The following is an 18,455-nucleotide window of genomic DNA, read 5'->3' as shown; positions in this document are numbered from 1 at the left end:
AACTCCGACTGAAATCGCGTTCGGAGTCTGCCCTCCGATCTTGTCCAGTTACCCCTATCTGTGCTCGAGCAATGGAGGAGGTCCAATCGTTCCTGGATCGATTCACTATTGCGGAATTGCTGGCTGAAGTGCGCTCTCGTGTAGAGGTACAGGCGCATCCCAGAGACGACTCAGATGCGTACAAACAACCAGATCCAGAATGGAGGTGAGTCTCGGTCAACGAAGAGCTTGTATACGAGATGTCTTAACGACATCCATAGGACGATGAAACCAGACGAAGTGAGGATTCTATACACCGTGTGGGGTAACAGATCTGATAACAGTTAGATTCTCCATCGCGAGCGCGAGATGCGCCATATCGCAGCGCTCCTGCGCACACGCTACAACTCGACCAGACCGATCAACCTCCTCCCTCCCGAGATCCTCGCCACAATCTTCAGATTCGTGCAGGATTTCGAATCACTACACGATGCGTTCCCTATCCGCCCTGATGAACGATGCTGGCACAACGCGTGGCTGCCCATCACGCATGTTTGCCAGCACTGGCGGACGATTGCGTCGATGTTTCCCGAGCTGTGGACGTACCTGTTCACTAGCTCGAGGACTCGAGGCCAGGACGCCTACGCTTCCCATTTCCTGGATCGGTCAGGAACGATGCCGCTACATATCTTCTTCTCCTTCAACTCCTCAGCGTACTCCTATGCAACGATGAGGGTATCTGAGGACTGCGCCATACTCCCCCGACTAGCTCAATACGGCGATCGAATCGAGACACTCCAGCTTCAAGAAACCAAGCACTTACGAACGGAAATATGGGATTACCTCCGATTCGAAGCACCAAAGCTGCGATCGCTCTTCCTCGATCCTATACTGTGGAACTTCCAAGACGCTGCCCGACCGCTTCCTCTTCTTTTCAAAGGGCACACACCTTCCCTTGAGCGGTTATACCTTAACCATGTCGGGACGTGGACGAACGAGTTTCGTAACCTCACCCATCTGTGCCTTAGCAACCAACAAGACCTTGATCGACCCCTCCTATCCCAGTTCCTCTCCTTCCTTTCGCGTTCTCCGGGGTTGGAGGTGCTGAAACTGATCAACGCTCTTCCGACTCGAGTATCAGAATCCCGTTCCGAATCCCCATCGTCGTCGTCGTCGCTGATGCGCATCTCCCTCCCCCATCTTCGCATTCTCGAAGTTGGAGCCTTCGATCCGCGTCTTGACGGCGCCGATACCTTCGTGGACCGCCTCATCCTCCCACTTGACTGCCTGAGGGTGATATGGGCCGACCAACTCTTCACAGCCGAGGGGAGCGTGCTCAAGTTCGTCGATACCTCCTCATCCTCCCCAATCACGACAGCCGCCATTCGCACGAACGGGGGCGCCGATATGCTTATTTCGCGTCGAAGGGGAGAGGGGTCCGAATCCGAGTGGCTTGCAGTGGAGACGCCGTTCAACCCTTCGACGTATGTACACCTCCTGCGCCCCGTTCTGTCTGGCGTGACTACACTCTATCTATACACCATGCCCCGCAACGCGGCAGTGTGGAGTACGATTCTTGGTGGGTTTCCCGCGCTCGTTAGCCTGCATATCACGAATCGGTGTAATTACCATCCGCTCATTTTGTTACTCAAGTCGAAGACCGCGGCGCCGAGAGTGGAGGATGGGCAGATGGTTGAAGTTGTACCACTGTTGGAGATTTTGTATGCTCAGCCGCTGATTGGGACTGCGAGGTTGACGGCGGTGGAGAGGAGGGAGTATGAGTTGTTGGAGAAGGAGGAGGACCCTGTGATTTTGAGGCCTGCGCCTTGCAAACCTTGTCGTATCAGGTTTGTTGAGCCGGATTCTGGTACTTCGACGTACCCCAAGGAGATGATGTATAAGAAAACCGAAGTACAGCGCTGGTAGAATTGTGCATAGAAGGAAATAATGCTTGCCCTTTTCGAACGTGATTCAGGGAGTGATAGAGTGGATACAAGGTCCGGACTTGGTGTATGATGATGGCTTGGAGCTCTCTCGTCGTGACTCGTGGATGTGGGGTCATCATCAAGCCCATCATCACGCGTTGAATGTTGAACCCATCGCCATCGCCCCTTGTTCTCTTCCCCTTTTCCTTTCTCCCTGCTCAAGACGAGTTGGGCGTCGAGTGCCCATTCAACTGCCCTCCACCCACTGGCCTGCGACACGTCGCGTCCTGAATCCGACCATTTCCGAACCTACCTCCTCGACCTCCGCTCTGCAGTTTGGAACTCCTATCACGCTGGCAGCAAGACTCCTCACGCGATTGGAAATTCGATTCTACGACTAGACGCGCACGACGAGATAGGTCATGCTAGACCTTCGATTTTGGAATCTGGCTCTGCTCTTCGTCTTCGTTCTCCGTTGGGGCGTTTCTCCGGGCTTTGCTTCCCCTCTCGACTCAGGGGCTAGTGTCGAATCTCGTGGGAGGGACTTGTCTCGACGGAAGGAACTACGACGAGAGAAAGAACTACGACAAACCACGGAAGAACCGAAACCGTGTTTCTTCTCGTGTCCACCGACTGACGCGCGTGGTCTGCCCCTCGTACGGAGAGCGGGGGCTGTGGGACCTGCGAGCTGGTACGACGTGGTTGAGTGTGTGTGAGTACTTGGTTTTGCTGGGTTGTCTTTATGACTTTATGGGATTGTACTTTCCGTGTTCACTGGTTTTATACTTTGGACTTCATTGATTTATGCTTTTCGTTTTTCGTGACTTCACTTTCGTTTTGGTGATTTACTGTATACCTTCGTTTCGGCGATTTTTACTGAAATTTTCGTTGTTTTGATCTAGGTACGCACCGAAGCATTGGTACGATTCGGGACATACGTGCGTCTTTGATAAGGTACGTGCAAGCCCATTGCCAATCACGTTCCGATTCTTCTCTCCCCGTTTCTGTCACCAGGCTCTCACTTTTCTACTGATGATTCTATCTGCCTTGCCGAGTTGGCCTTGACTGACGGAAACTTTCTTTTACTCCTTTCCGCACTTATCTAACAGAGGAACGGCACCCCACGAATGGGATACGTAGGCGATGGGTGTCCTCCGCGGGGTGTACCCTGCTCAACATCCGACTCCTCCTCGACGTCGCCTTCTTCGATGTACTCAAGCCACGATAGGGACGGTGGAGAGCTTGGGGTTGACAGGCCGTCGAAGTTGGACGCGGCGAGGACGTTTTATGAGAGGACTAGGGATGGATCGGAGGGCTAGGGAAGGTTTAGAGGGTTAGGAAGGGTTTTGTATCTCTCCTAAGTACGGTTTTTTCTCTCCTTATTATGTACGATTTACTCTTCCTAAGAACGGTTCAGTGAATGACGCATCCTGTCATGTCGAAGGACCAGGAAGTCAATGTATCGCTGACAGTTATGGTGTAGACAGAGAACGCGTTGTTTAACGAGCGCTTAAACAGGTCGTCGACATGTTAAGGGGGCCTGGAATCGGTGGCTGTGCTCTGATTCAGACACAGACTGTCAGACTAATAGCGTCTCAGCTACGGTCCACCCCTGTTTGTCATTGTCAACCACCATGTCGAATCTCCCTCCCTCCCTTCCCGTATCCATTCAAAACTCGGACGCCGCGCAAAAGGCTTATAATGTTATTCTGGAACTCGAGAGGAGGTTGTTGCATCCTAGTCAGCACAACGAGGTTGGTAAACAGACAAACGTTTTGGACGAGGAACTTGGAAGTTAACGCTAGAGGCGGCCGAAGACGCACACAGACCTCGGTGAACAAAGGAACTTGGTGCTATGTCGGATCCTTGGGTACCTCTTACACCACGCGCCTACGGAGCAAGCTAGAGCGTCCGTTGTGGATGGTATTATCGCGTGTGATGGTGATGATGAAAGAGTGTTAGAATTTGGGGAGGTGTTTCTGGATTTTATTCGAGTTTGTGAGCTTTCACGCAGTCGATAAAATAAAGCGTTTGGAACTGACGATGTCACCAATATGTAGTGCATTCGAAGAAAGGCGAAATGAGGACACCTCCCGAGTTCCCGGACGACCGTAGATATGATCTTCGAGTCGAGAGGGTGGAATGTTTGAACGATCTGCCGAAGGACGATTGGACAGTCAAGAAATACGTGAGTATTGTTCATTTGAACGCGAGCCTTGAACTTACTACTTTGAACTTCCTCTGAACCCTCGTGCAGGCTTTGAAGCGGGATGGATACCGCTGCATGCTCACGGGCGCCTTTGATGCAACGGCGTGCGAGCAATTACCAGAGATCCTCGCCAAACTCACGGAGAATCCAAAGAATACCTATACCGAGACAGAGTGCTGGTATATCTTGCCGGACGCCATGAACCGCGGAGTCGACGACGATCACGACGCAGACAACTTGAAGGTGATTTTATGCTTTGTCCGATTCAGATTGAATTCACAGCTCAGATTTTTCCTCTTATATTAGGGACCGTGGGGTTCGACCGTTTGGAGGTTGCCCCAGCGGTTTGGGTATAACCATATATTGAATGAATTGAACGACTCCAATATTAACCGACTAGATAATGTGTTGACGTTGGCGCCAGAGGTACGCATTGCATTCGATAATCTCAAGATATGGTTGGTCCCTTCGGTGAGCACCGCTCGATCCAATCCCTGCCTCTCCTTCTCATCTCTAATCCCTAGGACGACCCTGAACCGAACACTTACAAAGTCGAGGCATCCCATCCCCTCCGCCTCAGGAAATTCCCGAAAGTCATCCGATTCCAGTCTAGCGATCCTGAAAACCTCCCCCTTCCCGACCCTCGATTCCTGGAGATCCATGCGTTGTGTGCGAAGGTGGCTCATTTCTCGGGTGCCACTTCGTATTTGGATAGACTTCTGAGGGATTATGAGGACAGTACGGTACTTGCGGACGACGGGTCGCACGCTGAACTGCTCAAGCAGCTCCTCATGCAGGCTATCCCTCGCGCGACGCGAGATCGAGAGTAGTTAGACTCATGCCTAAGTAGCGCATATGTACCGTTCACACTTTGAACTTTCCATGCGCGAACGACGGAACATAAACAAGGACCCCTAGATTAAAAGGCAATGATAACGTCAGTAAGTCACTGAAACGATGGTATAAACGAAAGGAAAATGACCGAAAAAGAACCATAATCCAGTAGCAAAGCTAACCAGCTCGCAGGTCCCACAGCCCCCGCTCTCCGTACGAGGGGGAGACCACGCGCGTCTGTCGGTGGACACGAGAAGAAGCATGGTTTCGGTTCTCCAGGCGTTTTAAAGGTCTAGCATGATCTCCATTGCTCAAACCGTGACGCTGGTAGGGGTAACCAGTGGGCAAGATCGGAAAGCAGACTCCGAACGCTTTTCAGTCGGAGTTTTCACGATGCCGGATGCCAAGGTCACCGACGTCCAGAGTGGTTGACCACTGCCGTACCATGTCCGCCGAGGTGACTGGTCCCGTATTCACCAAACTCCTCAGTCTCGGTCTCCAACGTTCCTCTGTCGCTCTCATGGAGGTGTCACAACGGACCCTTTGTATTTCCAGTAAATCCCAGTCGACAACCTGCTCGAGATTCCTACGGGCGTCTATTTCGCTACCCGAGGTGCTTCTCCATTCCCACGATCAGGCTGTCATTCTGCCTCGAGGTTGTTGTGCAGGGACGCAACGCTTCTCACCCTGTTCACCACCGCGTCTCTTTCCCTGGGATTGGTCGCTTTGATATCCTCTCAACGTCTTTACAAACGGTTCGGCGACGAACGCGAGGATGGTTGAAGGTCTACAGTCCGGGAGGGTTTACAAGATCTCGAATAAACGCTTCGGCGGTGCAATCGAGTTGGAAGTTGGGGTCACGAATGATACCAGTGAGGCCTTCCTCTAGGTTTTCAGTGTATCGCAGCGTCTTACCCCCAATCTCTGTAGCGCTCAATGACTTCACTGGCTTAGCGTCTCAGCACGTGGGTATCTCACCACCCACAACTACAGTATTAGCGAACCCCGTCGCTTACCAGAGTCCAGTGGAGGGTCACCATCACCAACGGACTCTGTTCCTTCTTCAACGTCGCAAGTGAGCGATATCTGGGCTTGAAGCAATCAAGGAGCACTGCAGCACTCAGCGATGGCGTCCAACTCGTTGGTACGGCGGATGAATTCCTCTGGGAAGTCACCCGGACAGGGACGGTCTATCGGTGAGTCCTGGCACAGTATTCATTCAATGGTTCATTAAGCAGATATCTCGACCCTTTCGTATGCTTAGGCTATCCGTTCCATACACCAACTACGTACTGGACGCCGACACGTACGGGACTCTTCCTGGAATCAAGCTCCAGCTGTACCAGAGGTGGACAGACTAGAGCAATCAGCAGTGGACGATAGACACTGGTACGCCCATCGTGATTCGTCGGCGCGAGGGTATCGCTCTCAAGGTTGACTTCTTTCTGCCTAAGACATCTTCCCTCGTATTCCCTGCCTCGAAAACCGCAAGTACAAGATCGTTAATGGTCAAAGTGGAACCGTGATGCACCTCTAAGATACCATGAATGGTACGTCCTCGGCATACTGTACTTCGAGACCACTGTCGAGTGACGCTGATTGGACATGCTCATCGTAGTGTCTGGCTTCCGGTACAACGAAGGAAGGAACCAACTGGTGCGCGCATCCTCAAGTCAACTTATCCATCCCGCATTGGCTGATGATTTCAAAAATTCAGTGGGAACCTGTACGAGTCGACGGCCTCTATCGATGGATGTTCAGAAACAGCCGGAATGGACAGTACCTCGGAATCAAGCGTGGCGACGCAGCGAGGGGAACTCGCGTCGTCACAGTCACCGAACCCTTCGTCTGGATAGTTATTCCAGACTTGACCGAGCGCGACGCATTCAAGTACGTGTCCCTTCACAACTTGACCATCCCTTCAGTCTCTTCAACCGGTGCCGCAACGCGATGGCTGACTAGTTGCAACACGTTACACCTCCCATTGCCACTACTAGACTATTCGTCCCATTCACAGGTCTCAACGCCGAGCTATACCTGAGTAGGTCAGATCCTGGGACCGTTATCGACCTGAGAGCTCGGTCTGCAGGGAAATATTGGAAATTCGAACCAGGTAATCCTGTCAAACCCCCTATTTGGGTGTGGATTCTGGCAATTATGATCCTTGTTCTAACGAATACGGTTTCGTAGTCGAATCGACTCCGGATCCACTCGCTCCTCATGTTTGCCTTCCCGCCAGTCCGGGACCTCCCCTGTGAAGGTACTACATGACGGGGTACTTTGGGAAATATTGGGTGAAAGGGAGCATCCGAACTTGACCCAAAAGACGTCCTCTACTACTTATCTGTGTATTATTAGCCCATACACATAAATAACATGGTCCATGTCACGAACCCTTGACAAGCTCAAATAGCCGCACCCACCACGGCCCAGATAATCATCGAATCGGAAGCTCGACCAAAAGTCCACGCATACAAAGTAGCCCTTAGTTCCATTTACACTACAATTACATCGACAAGAAACAACGGCATCTTCTACAAACACCAAGCTAGTAATCGTACTTGAAGCACCAAGGGTACGATTCAGTGTTCATGACATCGCGAATCGCAATAGGTTCTTGAAGAGTCGTGAATGGCATCATGAAATGCAAAGTGGTGTTCGTGAAGGGAGGCCAGGCAGTGGTGTATCCACCGATATCAGTTAGGCGGGCTGGGTCAGCGCTCTGCCACTTTGCCCAGACACGATCGAGGTTCCCGTGGTGCAGGTAGAACAGAGGGCTTATAATCCAAAAGATAATGTCAATCCCACGTAGAAATTTCGGTCAGAACGAACACGTACCACCAGGAGCGGACCACCCGTCGATCATCATACCACCAACAACTCCATGTCCAGCAATATATGGATACCCGAGCTGACAGCGAGAGGCGCAGCGCTGACCTCGATGAACATCCTAAACGCCTCAAAGTTTGGTTGGGCGAGCGTAGCGGCGAGAGCGGTGCTGTTCAAGTTGGCTGGACGTCTTCGTAGATCCCACGAACGAGGCACCTGTCCATGACCATAGTGCGGGGACCAAGACGGACGACATGGTCTTTGAAAGGATCAGTTTGGACGCAGCCTGTGGGAGCGGTAGGTCCGAAGGTTGTGCCTGGGAAGGGCTGGCCTACGGGGAAGGGGACGTCCTCTGGCCAGTCGGCGCCTGGGAAGGGAGGGAGGTGTAAGGCCGGAGGCTTACAGCGCGGTCCCACACGCTCATATACCCGACGGTGGCTGAAGAGGTTAACTCTTCAGTCATGCTACCGTTTGGTGTAGCGGCAAGTGCGTCGGCTTGTCGTCTTACAGGAGGGGTCCTGGAGGAGTGTACGTTCCTGGAACACCGTTGCCTCCGAAGCCGTGAACGTTGTCAAAGACGGGGGAATCGGCGAATCTAGGATTGTAGCGAGGTTAGGGAAGAATGACATTTTAAAACGACTTCAGACTTACGGGACGGAGGCGTCAGCATCACGAGTCCAGTCCCAGAACCTATGGTGAGCGGTTAGAGTAAACATTGTACATAGGAAAGATGGAACTTACGTTCCAGGACCCTTGTAACCGCACTCTTCCTTCAAAGCCTTGTTATACAAAGTCACAAAGTGACGATGCCATGGCAAGAATTGACCCTACCAGTAAAGAGTGAGTAAACGAACCATCAGAGTATTTCTCTCAGCGGCGTACGACAGGGTGAATATGGTGAGCCAAGTCGAAATGTGTGGCTTGGAATTCGTCATATCGCGTAACAATGGTGCCTGGTTGAAGAGTCGTGGATTAACTGCAACGAGCGCGGACACCTCCCCACAGTGCTTCGTTAATGTTTGTATTTACTTGGTCACCTCGGGGGCGTTAGCGTCTACCTCCCCGATGGTACCTTATTTGTACCAAACGGGCTGAAGCATGGAATGGTTTGGGGGAGAAAAAAAATGACTCCATGGTACTCCCTTTATACCACGTCTTCCCAAGGAATGCTATTACGGTAAGTCAAGCCAGACGTTGTCGGGTCTTCCGACAAAACGTTTGTTTATCTGGGCGCGTAGCTCGACGCCAAGACTCAGACTGATGTAGGCGATGGTAAGTCGTCTCTTTGCTCACCCTATTTATACGCCTCCGATACTCGACATAAACATTGTACGGGCAGCGTCCATCATGACATTGACTGGAGCACATAACAGGACAAGACGATGATACCGATTTACATCGTCTTCCTGCAGAACTGGGCGAAATGCCGAGTAACAACTCATCACTACGTTATCTTTTCTATAGGAATCGCGGATGGTCCGTGAGCACCGCTGAGCCCTTGGCTTTCAATCCGACGCGAGAGGAGGGATCATAACTGACCATACAAACTTGTGATGGTCCGAGCGCTTTGATCTACTTGTATACTCGTATTTGTTACAGGCGGTATTGGCGACCTTGAAGCGTAATTACTTTGTCTCCGCATGACTTGCTCCACCAGGATCCCTGGGACCCAAAATCAAAGTATCCCCGAAAGGACGTTCTGCAGTGCCAACTGAATGGTACCAATCATGTTGAATCAGCTTCCGATTTGGCCTGGTATTATCTGATAACTAACTCACCATGCTCAAACTTCCAGTGTTGATGAGAGTCTGCACGCCGGTAGAGGTGGATGACAGTGCCAGGCGCCGAGTCGTGCTGGCTCAAATCGAGAACCAATGTCGTATACGGGACAAGGATCCTTACTGCGTCCCCAATGATAGAGTCTGGAGCGATATACCAAAAGAATGGAGTGGGGGAGCCGACGACTCTAGTCCTCTCTTTGGCCACCTCCGAATCTGAGTCAATGCCCAGGTAGAGACCGTTGAACACGTTCTTGAAGGCCCATAAATAGGTCTCGTTCTCGAAAGGAACGGCTTCCCACTGTGAGCACTCGGAATAAGAGTTAGAGAGGGAAAAGGGGTACGACTCGTTGACAACGTACCAGTTGATTTCGCCCTTCATTATATCGAAACCCAGAAACTAATTTCCACGGAGGTTAGCCCAATATTATCTCACATGACAGGAGCCATTCCATCTGGAGATATCACCTTTTCCTGTATCATCTTCCAGATGAGCAACGCTACTACCGTTGGAGCTAGAGATTTTATAGGTGCATCCAACCACACAGGGCGGCTGGGGAGTCACATCTACGGTTTCGACACATTAAAGTGCGAAAATGCAGTAGAAGTGAGGTACTCACTATCGTCGAGATACCACATCTGGTTCCCCGAGAACCAGTTCTCATAGACGTAGACCGTATTGTATGGGAACACACCACCTATATCATGTGGAGACGATGCATCAAGAACATACGCCGTATTTGGGACGATAAACCTGACCGCATCGCGTCAGATTTGATCATAACGGAAGATGAGTCGAGTGAACGACAGTATCGGACACGCACTGAAGGCACTGTCTCCCCTCAAACTCGATGCGATTCACTTTCCATAGGAACTCGGTTGGAGTATCCGTGGTCAGAGCACAGTTTTTGGCGATCTTCCCGAGGTCGAGTCCCAGATTGTTTCCAGTAGCGACGCTTCTAAACTTCCACAGTCCCCCTAGGCCGCGACGAGCTTCCCACTAGAATTGATGAATGAGCACCTGGTCAACATGGAATTAGTACCATACATCACCTGCTGGTACGCAGATCCGGTGAAATCGTTAAGAACTGAGGTCAGAAAAGTAAGTTCTTTTCACAGTTAATTTCAATGATCAAAGGCGCGATACCTGTGCCATGGCCTTGACGGTCGAGTTCTAGTGTCGCAGAAAAGTGTACGTTAACGAAGCGATAGATAGACCCTTCCACTATGTCCAAAGTCATGCTAGGTGAGGCGATATCAGATGGAGAATGAGGAAGAGATGGGAGAATGAAACGAGGTCATCGATGTCACCTCGAGGCCCTTACGTAGCGATCTTATCGTGCCCTCGAGATCATGGGCGCTTAGGGCCCCATCATTGGAAGATCACTTTGTACCGATTTGTACGTGTTTGGAATAGAGGCCTTTGGGCCCGCTGCTGCCAAGGTGAACTCCCGTCAGGTCCTGCGCCGTTAGCTCCAGCGTTCTGGTAAGTCGACTAAAAGCCGGGCCTTGTGCCCTGTAGCCCCTTCCAAAGCCATGAAACTAGACGAAGTCCTTGAAACCCGTGCCACCGGCACGCTCGTCCTACTGACAGTAAACTGCCCAATCCCACGAAGGAGTTCCCGATCGCCCAAGTTTTCATAATTTATTTCTAGTCCTCCACCCACAAAGAGATTGTATTACATGTTCTGAAGTTGTACGATCATATTATTATTCCCCGCCGCCGGATGTGCACCTGGGTCATGACACTGATCAGTCCAGCGATCATAGACATGGCGCAGATTTACTAACCTTCTCTGTGCATCGCGCCTAGTGGCGTGTTGTGCAGTACGCAGTTATCAAGGACCTGTCGTCCGCCCAAGGCAACATCCCGACTGCATTGAAGATGAATGAATGACCACATAAGATAGTGACCGAGAGACGCACCATGACGACTGGGATTGTGTTCCATCAACAGTGTTCCCATACCATGCGACTTCATTCCCATTCCCCGTAGTGTGGCAGAACCTCGTCCTTGTCCACATTGGGACGACGCAGGCGGTGTTTCCGAGAGCGTAGAGATAGTTGTAGCAGTATTGTGACTTCGATAGGGAGATGAAGGCGCTTCCGCACCAGTTGTTGACTTGTCTAGGATCCTTTTCCTTGGACTCGAATAGAGGGTCGACTGAGGGATGGATACTGTCAGCGATTGCATTAAGTAGAGTTTAGACGAGAAGGTCGCACCACGCCCGTATCGCGCCATCATGAATTCCTGGGGCGGCTTGCACAAATCTGCTGAAGTAAGATTGAGAGATGCAAGACTCGGGAGGCCAGGCCCAGGAACAATCTCCGGGCATTCCTCCACGAAATTCTTCGCCCTCTGGGGGAGAGCGAGCGATAGGGTAAGCGCGAGGGCCAGGTAGAAGAGAGTTCGCATCATATCCGCCGACGAGACCTGCTGGGCGCAAGTTCTTCGATAAAAGTGCCTGGAGATCCCTCGGTCTTTAATACTGCACGACGTCCAAGAAGTTGATGAAATTTGTCAGCTCATTTCTGTCAGAGTATCAGGGAGGAGGAGCATAACAAACCGGCGGAATGCCCACGGATTACGTTCCCGAAAGGACCGTCATAGAAACAGATTACATATTGACCATGTGGTCTCTAAAAGAAACGGTTACCCTACCCATCAGGTGCGTTTTTCATACACACCGATGCAAAGTTTGGGAATGTGGGCGCTTAGATAAATCACCGAAGCATCTCCGTAAAGTCCGGTCACTGCTGGGAATCGCTGCGTATCAGAAGGTAGCTCTCCGCATGAGAAGATATTGGGAATGCTGTTAAAAACCTTGGAAATGTTGGCGGGTGGAATCTAAGTCGCCTTTCAGCGCATCGTTGTGCGTTGGACGTCCGGCTGGGGAGACTCACCAGTGCGGCAATACTCCGGACCAGGGTGAGTCCTACAACTGTCTCTTGGGCCCCGGTGGGCTCTGGTGGAGAATTTCAGCTCGCACCCTGCGCAATGACGGTTCCAGATACCGTCCACTACCGGAAGCATAACAGCTCAAAAAGGGCATGCACCTTTCCTGAATGATTTACACATGATCCCCTATTGTTCGGCGAAACGTCAATCAATCTGTTGGGCCTGAAGTAAATTCCGTAAGACGGCCGCCCTTCATTTATGTTGAGAATGATACAATCGAACGTTGAAGACGTGTCCACGTATTGGTTTCTCTCAGGTGGTTGGGCGCCATTGGCAGTACTAGTAGAGCACCCGCGACACAATCAACTATTGAAGGAAGAGATAGGAATCGCACTATCGCCATGACATGTACAATTTAAGAGGTAGTTCGGCTCGTTCGCCCGGGGTCACACCATCTCCTAACAGCACTCAAAGCCCGAGCATTCAGTGAGGATCGGCGGGGCCCAAAGCAAATGAGGTCTTGGGATGACTGTCGTCACTACTCCCCACTATAGGACGGTTAGTTTCACTCGCTCGGGGACGAAGGAAACAACTCACCTTTCTGGAACCTCCAATACTTCTTCGCAGCCCGTTTGTACAGATGGATGACGGTACCAGGAGAAGAATTACCCATGTGTAAATCCACGTTCATTTTCGTGTAAGGAACGAACATCCTGAAGGCCCCAGTGATCATGGAATCCGGTGCGATGTACCAGACGAATGGGGTAGGAGACCCAATGATTCTCGTTCCCTCTTTAGCGGTTCCGGAAATAGAGAGGTAGTGACCATTCGAGACGTTTTTGAAGGACCACATATATTTCTCGTTCTCGTACGCAGTGGCTTCCCACTGGGAGTCGTATGAGGCGCTTTAGCGAGAAGGATGTGAGGTTAGCACGTACCAACTGGTTCCGGCCTTCATTGTAACGATATCCGGATACTACTCAAACGGTGAGTTCCCTTCCAGTCAGCGCGTCTGAGAGACTTACCGTTTCCTGTATCATCTTCCAGGTGGACGACGCTACTTCCGTTCGAGCTGAGGATCTTATAAATGGATCCAGAGACGCAGGGCGGGCCCTGATCTACCTCTGTACATACAATGGGTCAAACTCGGCGATTCCCCCCTTGACTTTAGTAGTGATAACTGACTTGCATCAAGAAACCAGGTCTGGTTTGGACCCTTCCAATATTCCCATACCTGGACGTTATTGAATGGGAATGCTGCCTCAGCGCGCTGTGGGTAAGAACCTTCTAGCGCATAGATAGTATTTGGAACGAGGAGGCTAGTCATCAATCGATATTAATACCGGGCGTTCGCTCAGGATAACATGCTTACTGAAGACATTGTCGACCTTCTGCATTAACCTGTCTCACTTCCCAGAGGAATTCAGCTGCGGTACCGATGGTAAGGGTGCCATTCTCTGCAATCCTTCCCACATCAAATCCCAGATTAAGGCCCGTTGCAACGTTTCGGAACTTCCAATATCCTGCTATTCCACGACGAGCCTCCCACTAGAGGAAAGGATGAGAACGCCACCATTCTGTGGACGATAACAGGCGAGTACCTGTTGATAACCAGTTCCCGTAAAGTCATTCAACACTACGGTAAAATCAGTGCGTCTGATCAGGTGATTATTCCAAGTCCAGTACCTGTCCGTTGGCCTCGAGGGTCCAATTCGAGAGTCGCAGCGAACTGGATGTTGACGAAGCGGTAGATAGTTCCCTCTGTAATGGGGACCGGCATGGCGAGTGGATGAAGGGCAGATCTGATAAGGGATACAGTAAAACTTGCCATCGATAGCGCCGATACACCTCAACGTGGGCTTACGTAGTACTAGTCACGGTACGCGCGGTGGTGAGCACAGCATGGGCGCTTATCACGATCATTTTGTGCGCGGCTGATGGAACCAACGGACAAGAGCAAGTGACGCTTTGCTCATGTATCATAAGTTACACCTCGGCTAGAAACAACCCACGACAACCTTCCGGTCGACTCGACTTTTCCATCAAACACTGCGTCCCGACCTACCTCAGAGCTCGGTCGACAGGCGGCGAAGCGGGGAAGAATGAGAATAACGACATAACCTGGTGGTTGGAGGGCTTAGAGGATAAAGGGATAGACATATAACAGGTATCATTCTCTTATATCGATGCGCATTCTTGAAGTACATCGAGGGCTAAGCGAATCAATATACATGGGAAAGACCGTACACGGGGATTTCAAAATCTTGAGGAAAGGAGAAGCAAAAATTACAGCGACGCATATATATACACAATACTGTCTCGGGTCCCATTTCACATGTTGCGGATCGTGACGAGGAGGTTCTCATTTCCCCAAGCAGCATTGGAGCCTGCACACGAAGTGACAAGCCGTCAGACACACCAACCGCACCAAAAGCACTTCACTCACCTCCATAATGCCAATCCGGGACCCAAGGATTCAGCAATTTGCAGTTATTCAGCGCCCATACTACACCTTCAGCGACATCAGCACTGTCAACGGGAACCGAAAGTTAGAGCAAGGTCGCGGGTGAGATTTTCTTCACTCAGTCAGAGTCCGTCGAGTACAGTATGAACAGCTCACCAGCTCGATTGGGCGTAGGACACGCCATTCACCGCCCCATGCCAGGCGACGTTGTAACCAAACGAATCTACAGAATGACAAAAACCTCGATCCTCCGGATGGAACAGCGCAGGTTGTACCTCCAATTGCGTGGAGGTACTCATAGCAGAACCAGGCCTTGCTTAGGCTTATTTTATCCTGGTTGCAAGAGGGGGTGTACCGCTTCATGAGAGAGCCCGACTCCCCACTAACCTCTGTTAGATTGAAGTGGTTGAAGTGTATGCAGAAAGGTCAAGGTATGATCAGGACCAAGTCCAGTCTCTGGTTGAAAGATTACAATAACTCACCTTCTGCATCTTTACTTCGCTCGAGTCTCTCGAGTGCGCGAACGACGAGATCGCGAGAGGTGAGATTCAGAGACTCAAGAGATGGTAGGCCTGGGCCAGGCACGATTCTAAGCTCTCCGGTCTCAGCAGCTCGGATGAGCTCTTCAGCGGGTGGGCGCAGCCGGGAGTGCAGGATTCGTCAACCCAGTATCAGTTTACTGTGGCAAAGCTATGGCACATCGAATCGCACTCAAGGCAATAGCGAGGAGCGGAGCGCGTACGGAGGAGAGACATCAGCAAAACATAGATATGATTGCCAGACATTTTAGCCACCTTATATTGTCCGTAATTTCTTATCAACTCGCGGTATCTTGCTGAGCTTGTAAGAAAAAGTGAGGAGGTGACACTATCTTTCGCAGCTTGTAAGATTATCTACGACCTTGCAAGATTGCTCGGAACCTTGCAAGGTTACTCGATCATTACAAGATTCACCTGTGCCTTGCAAGATTATCCAAACCTTTGCAAGGATCACGACCTAAAATCGACCTATTGAAGCAAATCAGACAGTATTAAACAGAGAAATCTATAGCGCTGGACCATGACCACAAAACGCGACAGGTTCTACAAGTCCTCGAAAGGCCATTTCCAGGATAGCACAATTTCGACGAATCGGCGAGGAGGGATTGAGTGAGCTCAGGTGGGAAAGAAACAGGTTCACTATCGCCTTGAGAGTTGCATTCAGTTTTTCGACGTATTCTAGCTCTTTAATGTATAATATCCACAGCGGTGCACCTGGTTGGCATTCGTCGTGTACGGCCCAGACGACCATGACCGAGGTTGCTGGGAGGCATGGAAGCGCGCACGCCGGAATCGGAAACGGCGAGAGATTGCAAGGACTTTGAGAAATCAGAAGGCAGTGGGGAATAATATAAGAAAATCGCCTCACATGGCAAGGTGAGGGAAGTGTAATAGCGACCTTACAAGGTGACGGTATAGATTACAAGCTTTCGACGAACCTTGCAAGGTTTGCCGAAGCTTGCCGGATATTTTGGTGCTTCCGATCAAAACCCCTTTCCTTGCAACGATACCTCACTCTTGTCATCACCGTAAGCTCTTGGAATCATATCTATGTTTTGCTGATGGAAGAGCGACCATTGTGTTGGTTGTTGGATGTCCATTGTCAGTGCCTACTCTGGAATTTATAGCACCTGGCAAAGGTTGTAGGCAATGATGCCTGTGCCAAAGTGCACTAGTGCAGTACGTCTGGCCCCAAAGGTAGTCGCCGTGAAATTAACTGTGGGTGTCTGCAGTCCATCGGTCCCTTGGCGGTGGCACTTCCCTGAGAGCCTCCGTGCACGTCGGTCGGAAGGATAGATGCGTCATGGGCGCACAAAGAGTCGCTAGACAGGATATTGATTCCCTCAGGGCCTCCTTAACCTGGTACCTCATCACCCATCTCACCGATCCGCGCGAAACCACAAGCTTCAACCCAGCACCCGGTGCGGGTGCGTCCGCCATACGGCCCATACCCTCTTAGATCATTATTTCTGTGTGCTTATGTCGCCTTCATGCTGAGGCTGGACGATACTCAATCATTTCTCTTAAATTTCTTAGAGCAGCCTGCACCGACTGTGACCGACATAGAGATATGAAGCATGAGGAAAGTTCAAGGGAGACTCTCTGAGCTACGACCTGCTCGTTAATGCATATATGGATCTTCCGCTTGAACACCCAGGTCAACGCCCCGCAATCGTATCCTGCATCTGGTTCCTGGGATTACATTCAATCAAAAACCGTTGTAGGCTTCGCTCATGGTGTGGTGGAATAACGTGAGCGCTAAAGTAGACGCGCCATACTCCGAGTCGCACCTCGTTCTAGATCTAGATCTACTCGGTCCGATACAGCGAATACGATACCGTAAGCGCCGGGGTTGTAGGGCCCAAATGTGGGCGTCTATTGTCCACGCCAAAGACCTGGTGACTAGTTAAAATGATTCTCTGTGTACCTGCCTGACACACTGTGATGCGTCCAGGTGACAAGTGCGGCTCAGAGAACGTTCTCCGCCCATTTTCTAGACGACATGGTCCGGGATTCGGGGACACCATGACGCCTACTCTGTAGACGTCTCGTTTGGACCCTCAAGAGTAAAACCCCAAATACGATATTGTTACTTAACAGTAGGGGAAGATCGTTATCAACCTTGGCGGCCTTACCTACCTATCTATCGTTTTCTTTGCCAACACTCTAGCCCACCAGGAACGGTATACGAAAGATCATGGACCTTGTAGCACCTGGAAAAAGATTGTGGGCAACGATACTGTGCGTGTACTCCTCTGGGGTACTTATGCCGTCCGTCTGGTTTCGTGTAGCCGCTGACGCTGTGGATGCGCTGTGCGGGCCGCGGCTGTGTGCATCCGAAATGCATTGGGAGGTCGCTCATCGACCATCCCGCCAATACGGCTAGCCAAGTTAACCCAGCCCGCTGCACGGTGCAGATGCGCGCGCAATACACCTGATCCTCTTCTGGCATTATTTTCATGTATATATTGATATAGTCTCCGTCGTCTTCATGCTGACGATGGATGAAACTGAAATCGCTTCTCTTTCAAGTAGTACTAGTGGTAGCTAGTAGTAGTAGTAGGAAGTATGTAGCGTACAAATACTCTTCGACTAACATCTACTTTAAGAACTTCCATTGGTACGATGGACGCCAATTGTTTGAACTGGAAAGACATCGGGCAACCAAGCGTTCCAGTCTAAAATCAAGTAAGAATTCGTACTTATTCCCATCGAGCTCGAACAAACTTATACATTGGCACTACTACAGTTATATGTAGTGAACTTAATCGACTACACTACCTCACTCCATCCAGTCCATCCGACATCGAGCGAGCCGATTCCAATCACGGCGGCCGTTCAAAGTCTGCCGATCTCAACGATGAGGTTCTCGTTTCCCCAAGCAGCGTTGGTACCTAGTATATCCACAAATAGAGGGCAAGTCAGTTATAATGCAACGTTGATAGGCGCGCAGCCTGGGCGGTGGAGCCCGAGGGACGACGAAGACTAAGATGTAGTAT

The 18,455-nt window shown here is 50.9% G+C and overlaps 11 protein-coding genes across 11 annotated transcripts; 6 read left to right on the top strand and 5 right to left on the bottom strand.

Annotated features, from left to right (window-relative positions):
• Positions 1-48: 48 nt before the first annotated feature.
• On the top strand, positions 49-1,905 carry CC1G_10010 (hypothetical protein; the record flags this gene model as incomplete). The annotated part of the gene is made up of 3 exons (XM_001832744.2): positions 49-205; positions 261-279; positions 328-1,905. The coding sequence occupies exons 1-3, from the start codon at positions 72-74 to the stop codon at positions 1,903-1,905; spliced, it is 1,731 nt and encodes a 576-aa protein (XP_001832796.1). The 5' UTR covers positions 49-71.
• Positions 1,906-2,326: 421 nt separating this feature from the next.
• On the top strand, positions 2,327-3,132 carry CC1G_15231 (hypothetical protein; the record flags this gene model as incomplete). Its single annotated transcript, XM_002910549.1, has 3 exons — positions 2,327-2,616; positions 2,807-2,842; positions 3,045-3,132. The coding sequence occupies 3 exons, from the start codon at positions 2,327-2,329 to the stop codon at positions 3,130-3,132; spliced, it is 414 nt and encodes a 137-aa protein (XP_002910595.1).
• Positions 3,133-3,538: 406 nt separating this feature from the next.
• On the top strand, positions 3,539-4,943 carry CC1G_10009 (hypothetical protein; the record flags this gene model as incomplete). The annotated part of the gene is made up of 6 exons (XM_001832743.2): positions 3,539-3,658; positions 3,710-3,902; positions 3,965-4,092; positions 4,162-4,356; positions 4,420-4,584; positions 4,638-4,943. The coding sequence occupies 6 exons, from the start codon at positions 3,539-3,541 to the stop codon at positions 4,941-4,943; spliced, it is 1,107 nt and encodes a 368-aa protein (XP_001832795.2).
• Positions 4,944-5,722: 779 nt separating this feature from the next.
• Positions 5,723-6,308, top strand: CC1G_10008 (hypothetical protein; the record flags this gene model as incomplete). The annotated part of the gene is made up of 4 exons (XM_001832742.1): positions 5,723-5,819; positions 5,878-5,912; positions 5,974-6,143; positions 6,212-6,308. The coding sequence occupies 4 exons, from the start codon at positions 5,723-5,725 to the stop codon at positions 6,306-6,308; spliced, it is 399 nt and encodes a 132-aa protein (XP_001832794.1).
• An 808-nt stretch (positions 6,309-7,116) lies between these two features.
• CC1G_10006 (hypothetical protein) lies at positions 7,117-8,711 on the bottom strand (the record flags this gene model as incomplete). Its single annotated transcript, XM_001832740.2, has 9 exons — positions 7,117-7,283; positions 7,371-7,447; positions 7,509-7,724; positions 7,826-7,992; positions 8,028-8,214; positions 8,285-8,371; positions 8,428-8,466; positions 8,518-8,603; positions 8,631-8,711. The coding sequence occupies 9 exons, from the start codon at positions 8,709-8,711 to the stop codon at positions 7,117-7,119; spliced, it is 1,107 nt and encodes a 368-aa protein (XP_001832792.2).
• A 690-nt stretch (positions 8,712-9,401) lies between these two features.
• Positions 9,402-10,795, bottom strand: CC1G_10005 (hypothetical protein; the record flags this gene model as incomplete). Its single annotated transcript, XM_001832739.2, has 8 exons — positions 9,402-9,487; positions 9,555-9,855; positions 9,917-9,954; positions 10,023-10,121; positions 10,175-10,308; positions 10,379-10,554; positions 10,608-10,642; positions 10,702-10,795. The coding sequence occupies 8 exons, from the start codon at positions 10,793-10,795 to the stop codon at positions 9,402-9,404; spliced, it is 963 nt and encodes a 320-aa protein (XP_001832791.2).
• Positions 10,796-11,340: 545 nt separating this feature from the next.
• On the bottom strand, positions 11,341-11,973 carry CC1G_10004 (hypothetical protein; the record flags this gene model as incomplete). The annotated part of the gene is made up of 3 exons (XM_001832738.2): positions 11,341-11,428; positions 11,481-11,718; positions 11,778-11,973. 3 exons carry the CDS (start codon positions 11,971-11,973, stop codon positions 11,341-11,343), a joined length of 522 nt encoding a protein of 173 aa, XP_001832790.2.
• A 963-nt stretch (positions 11,974-12,936) lies between these two features.
• Positions 12,937-14,233, bottom strand: CC1G_10003 (hypothetical protein; the record flags this gene model as incomplete). Its single annotated transcript, XM_001832737.1, has 8 exons — positions 12,937-13,001; positions 13,051-13,339; positions 13,392-13,429; positions 13,479-13,577; positions 13,639-13,772; positions 13,826-14,001; positions 14,055-14,089; positions 14,140-14,233. The coding sequence occupies 8 exons, from the start codon at positions 14,231-14,233 to the stop codon at positions 12,937-12,939; spliced, it is 930 nt and encodes a 309-aa protein (XP_001832789.1).
• A 551-nt stretch (positions 14,234-14,784) lies between these two features.
• On the bottom strand, positions 14,785-15,216 carry CC1G_10002 (hypothetical protein; the record flags this gene model as incomplete). Its single annotated transcript, XM_001832736.2, has 3 exons — positions 14,785-14,840; positions 14,900-14,982; positions 15,074-15,216. 3 exons carry the CDS (start codon positions 15,214-15,216, stop codon positions 14,785-14,787), a joined length of 282 nt encoding a protein of 93 aa, XP_001832788.2.
• A 760-nt stretch (positions 15,217-15,976) lies between these two features.
• On the top strand, positions 15,977-16,280 carry CC1G_15230 (hypothetical protein; the record flags this gene model as incomplete). Its single annotated transcript, XM_002910548.1, has 2 exons — positions 15,977-16,065; positions 16,163-16,280. The coding sequence occupies 2 exons, from the start codon at positions 15,977-15,979 to the stop codon at positions 16,278-16,280; spliced, it is 207 nt and encodes a 68-aa protein (XP_002910594.1).
• Positions 16,281-16,759: 479 nt separating this feature from the next.
• Positions 16,760-17,030, top strand: CC1G_10001 (hypothetical protein; the record flags this gene model as incomplete). The annotated part of the gene is made up of 2 exons (XM_001832735.1): positions 16,760-16,883; positions 16,993-17,030. 2 exons carry the CDS (start codon positions 16,760-16,762, stop codon positions 17,028-17,030), a joined length of 162 nt encoding a protein of 53 aa, XP_001832787.1.
• Positions 17,031-18,455: the final 1,425 nt, after the last annotated feature.

Source organism: Coprinopsis cinerea (assembly GCF_000182895.1).
Source record: "Coprinopsis cinerea okayama7#130 chromosome 9 map unlocalized cont3.9, whole genome shotgun sequence".
Taxonomy (NCBI): Eukaryota; Fungi; Basidiomycota; class Agaricomycetes; order Agaricales; family Psathyrellaceae; genus Coprinopsis; species Coprinopsis cinerea.
Note: the sequence above shows the minus strand (reverse complement) of the source record. Positions and strands in the feature narration are given on the sequence as shown.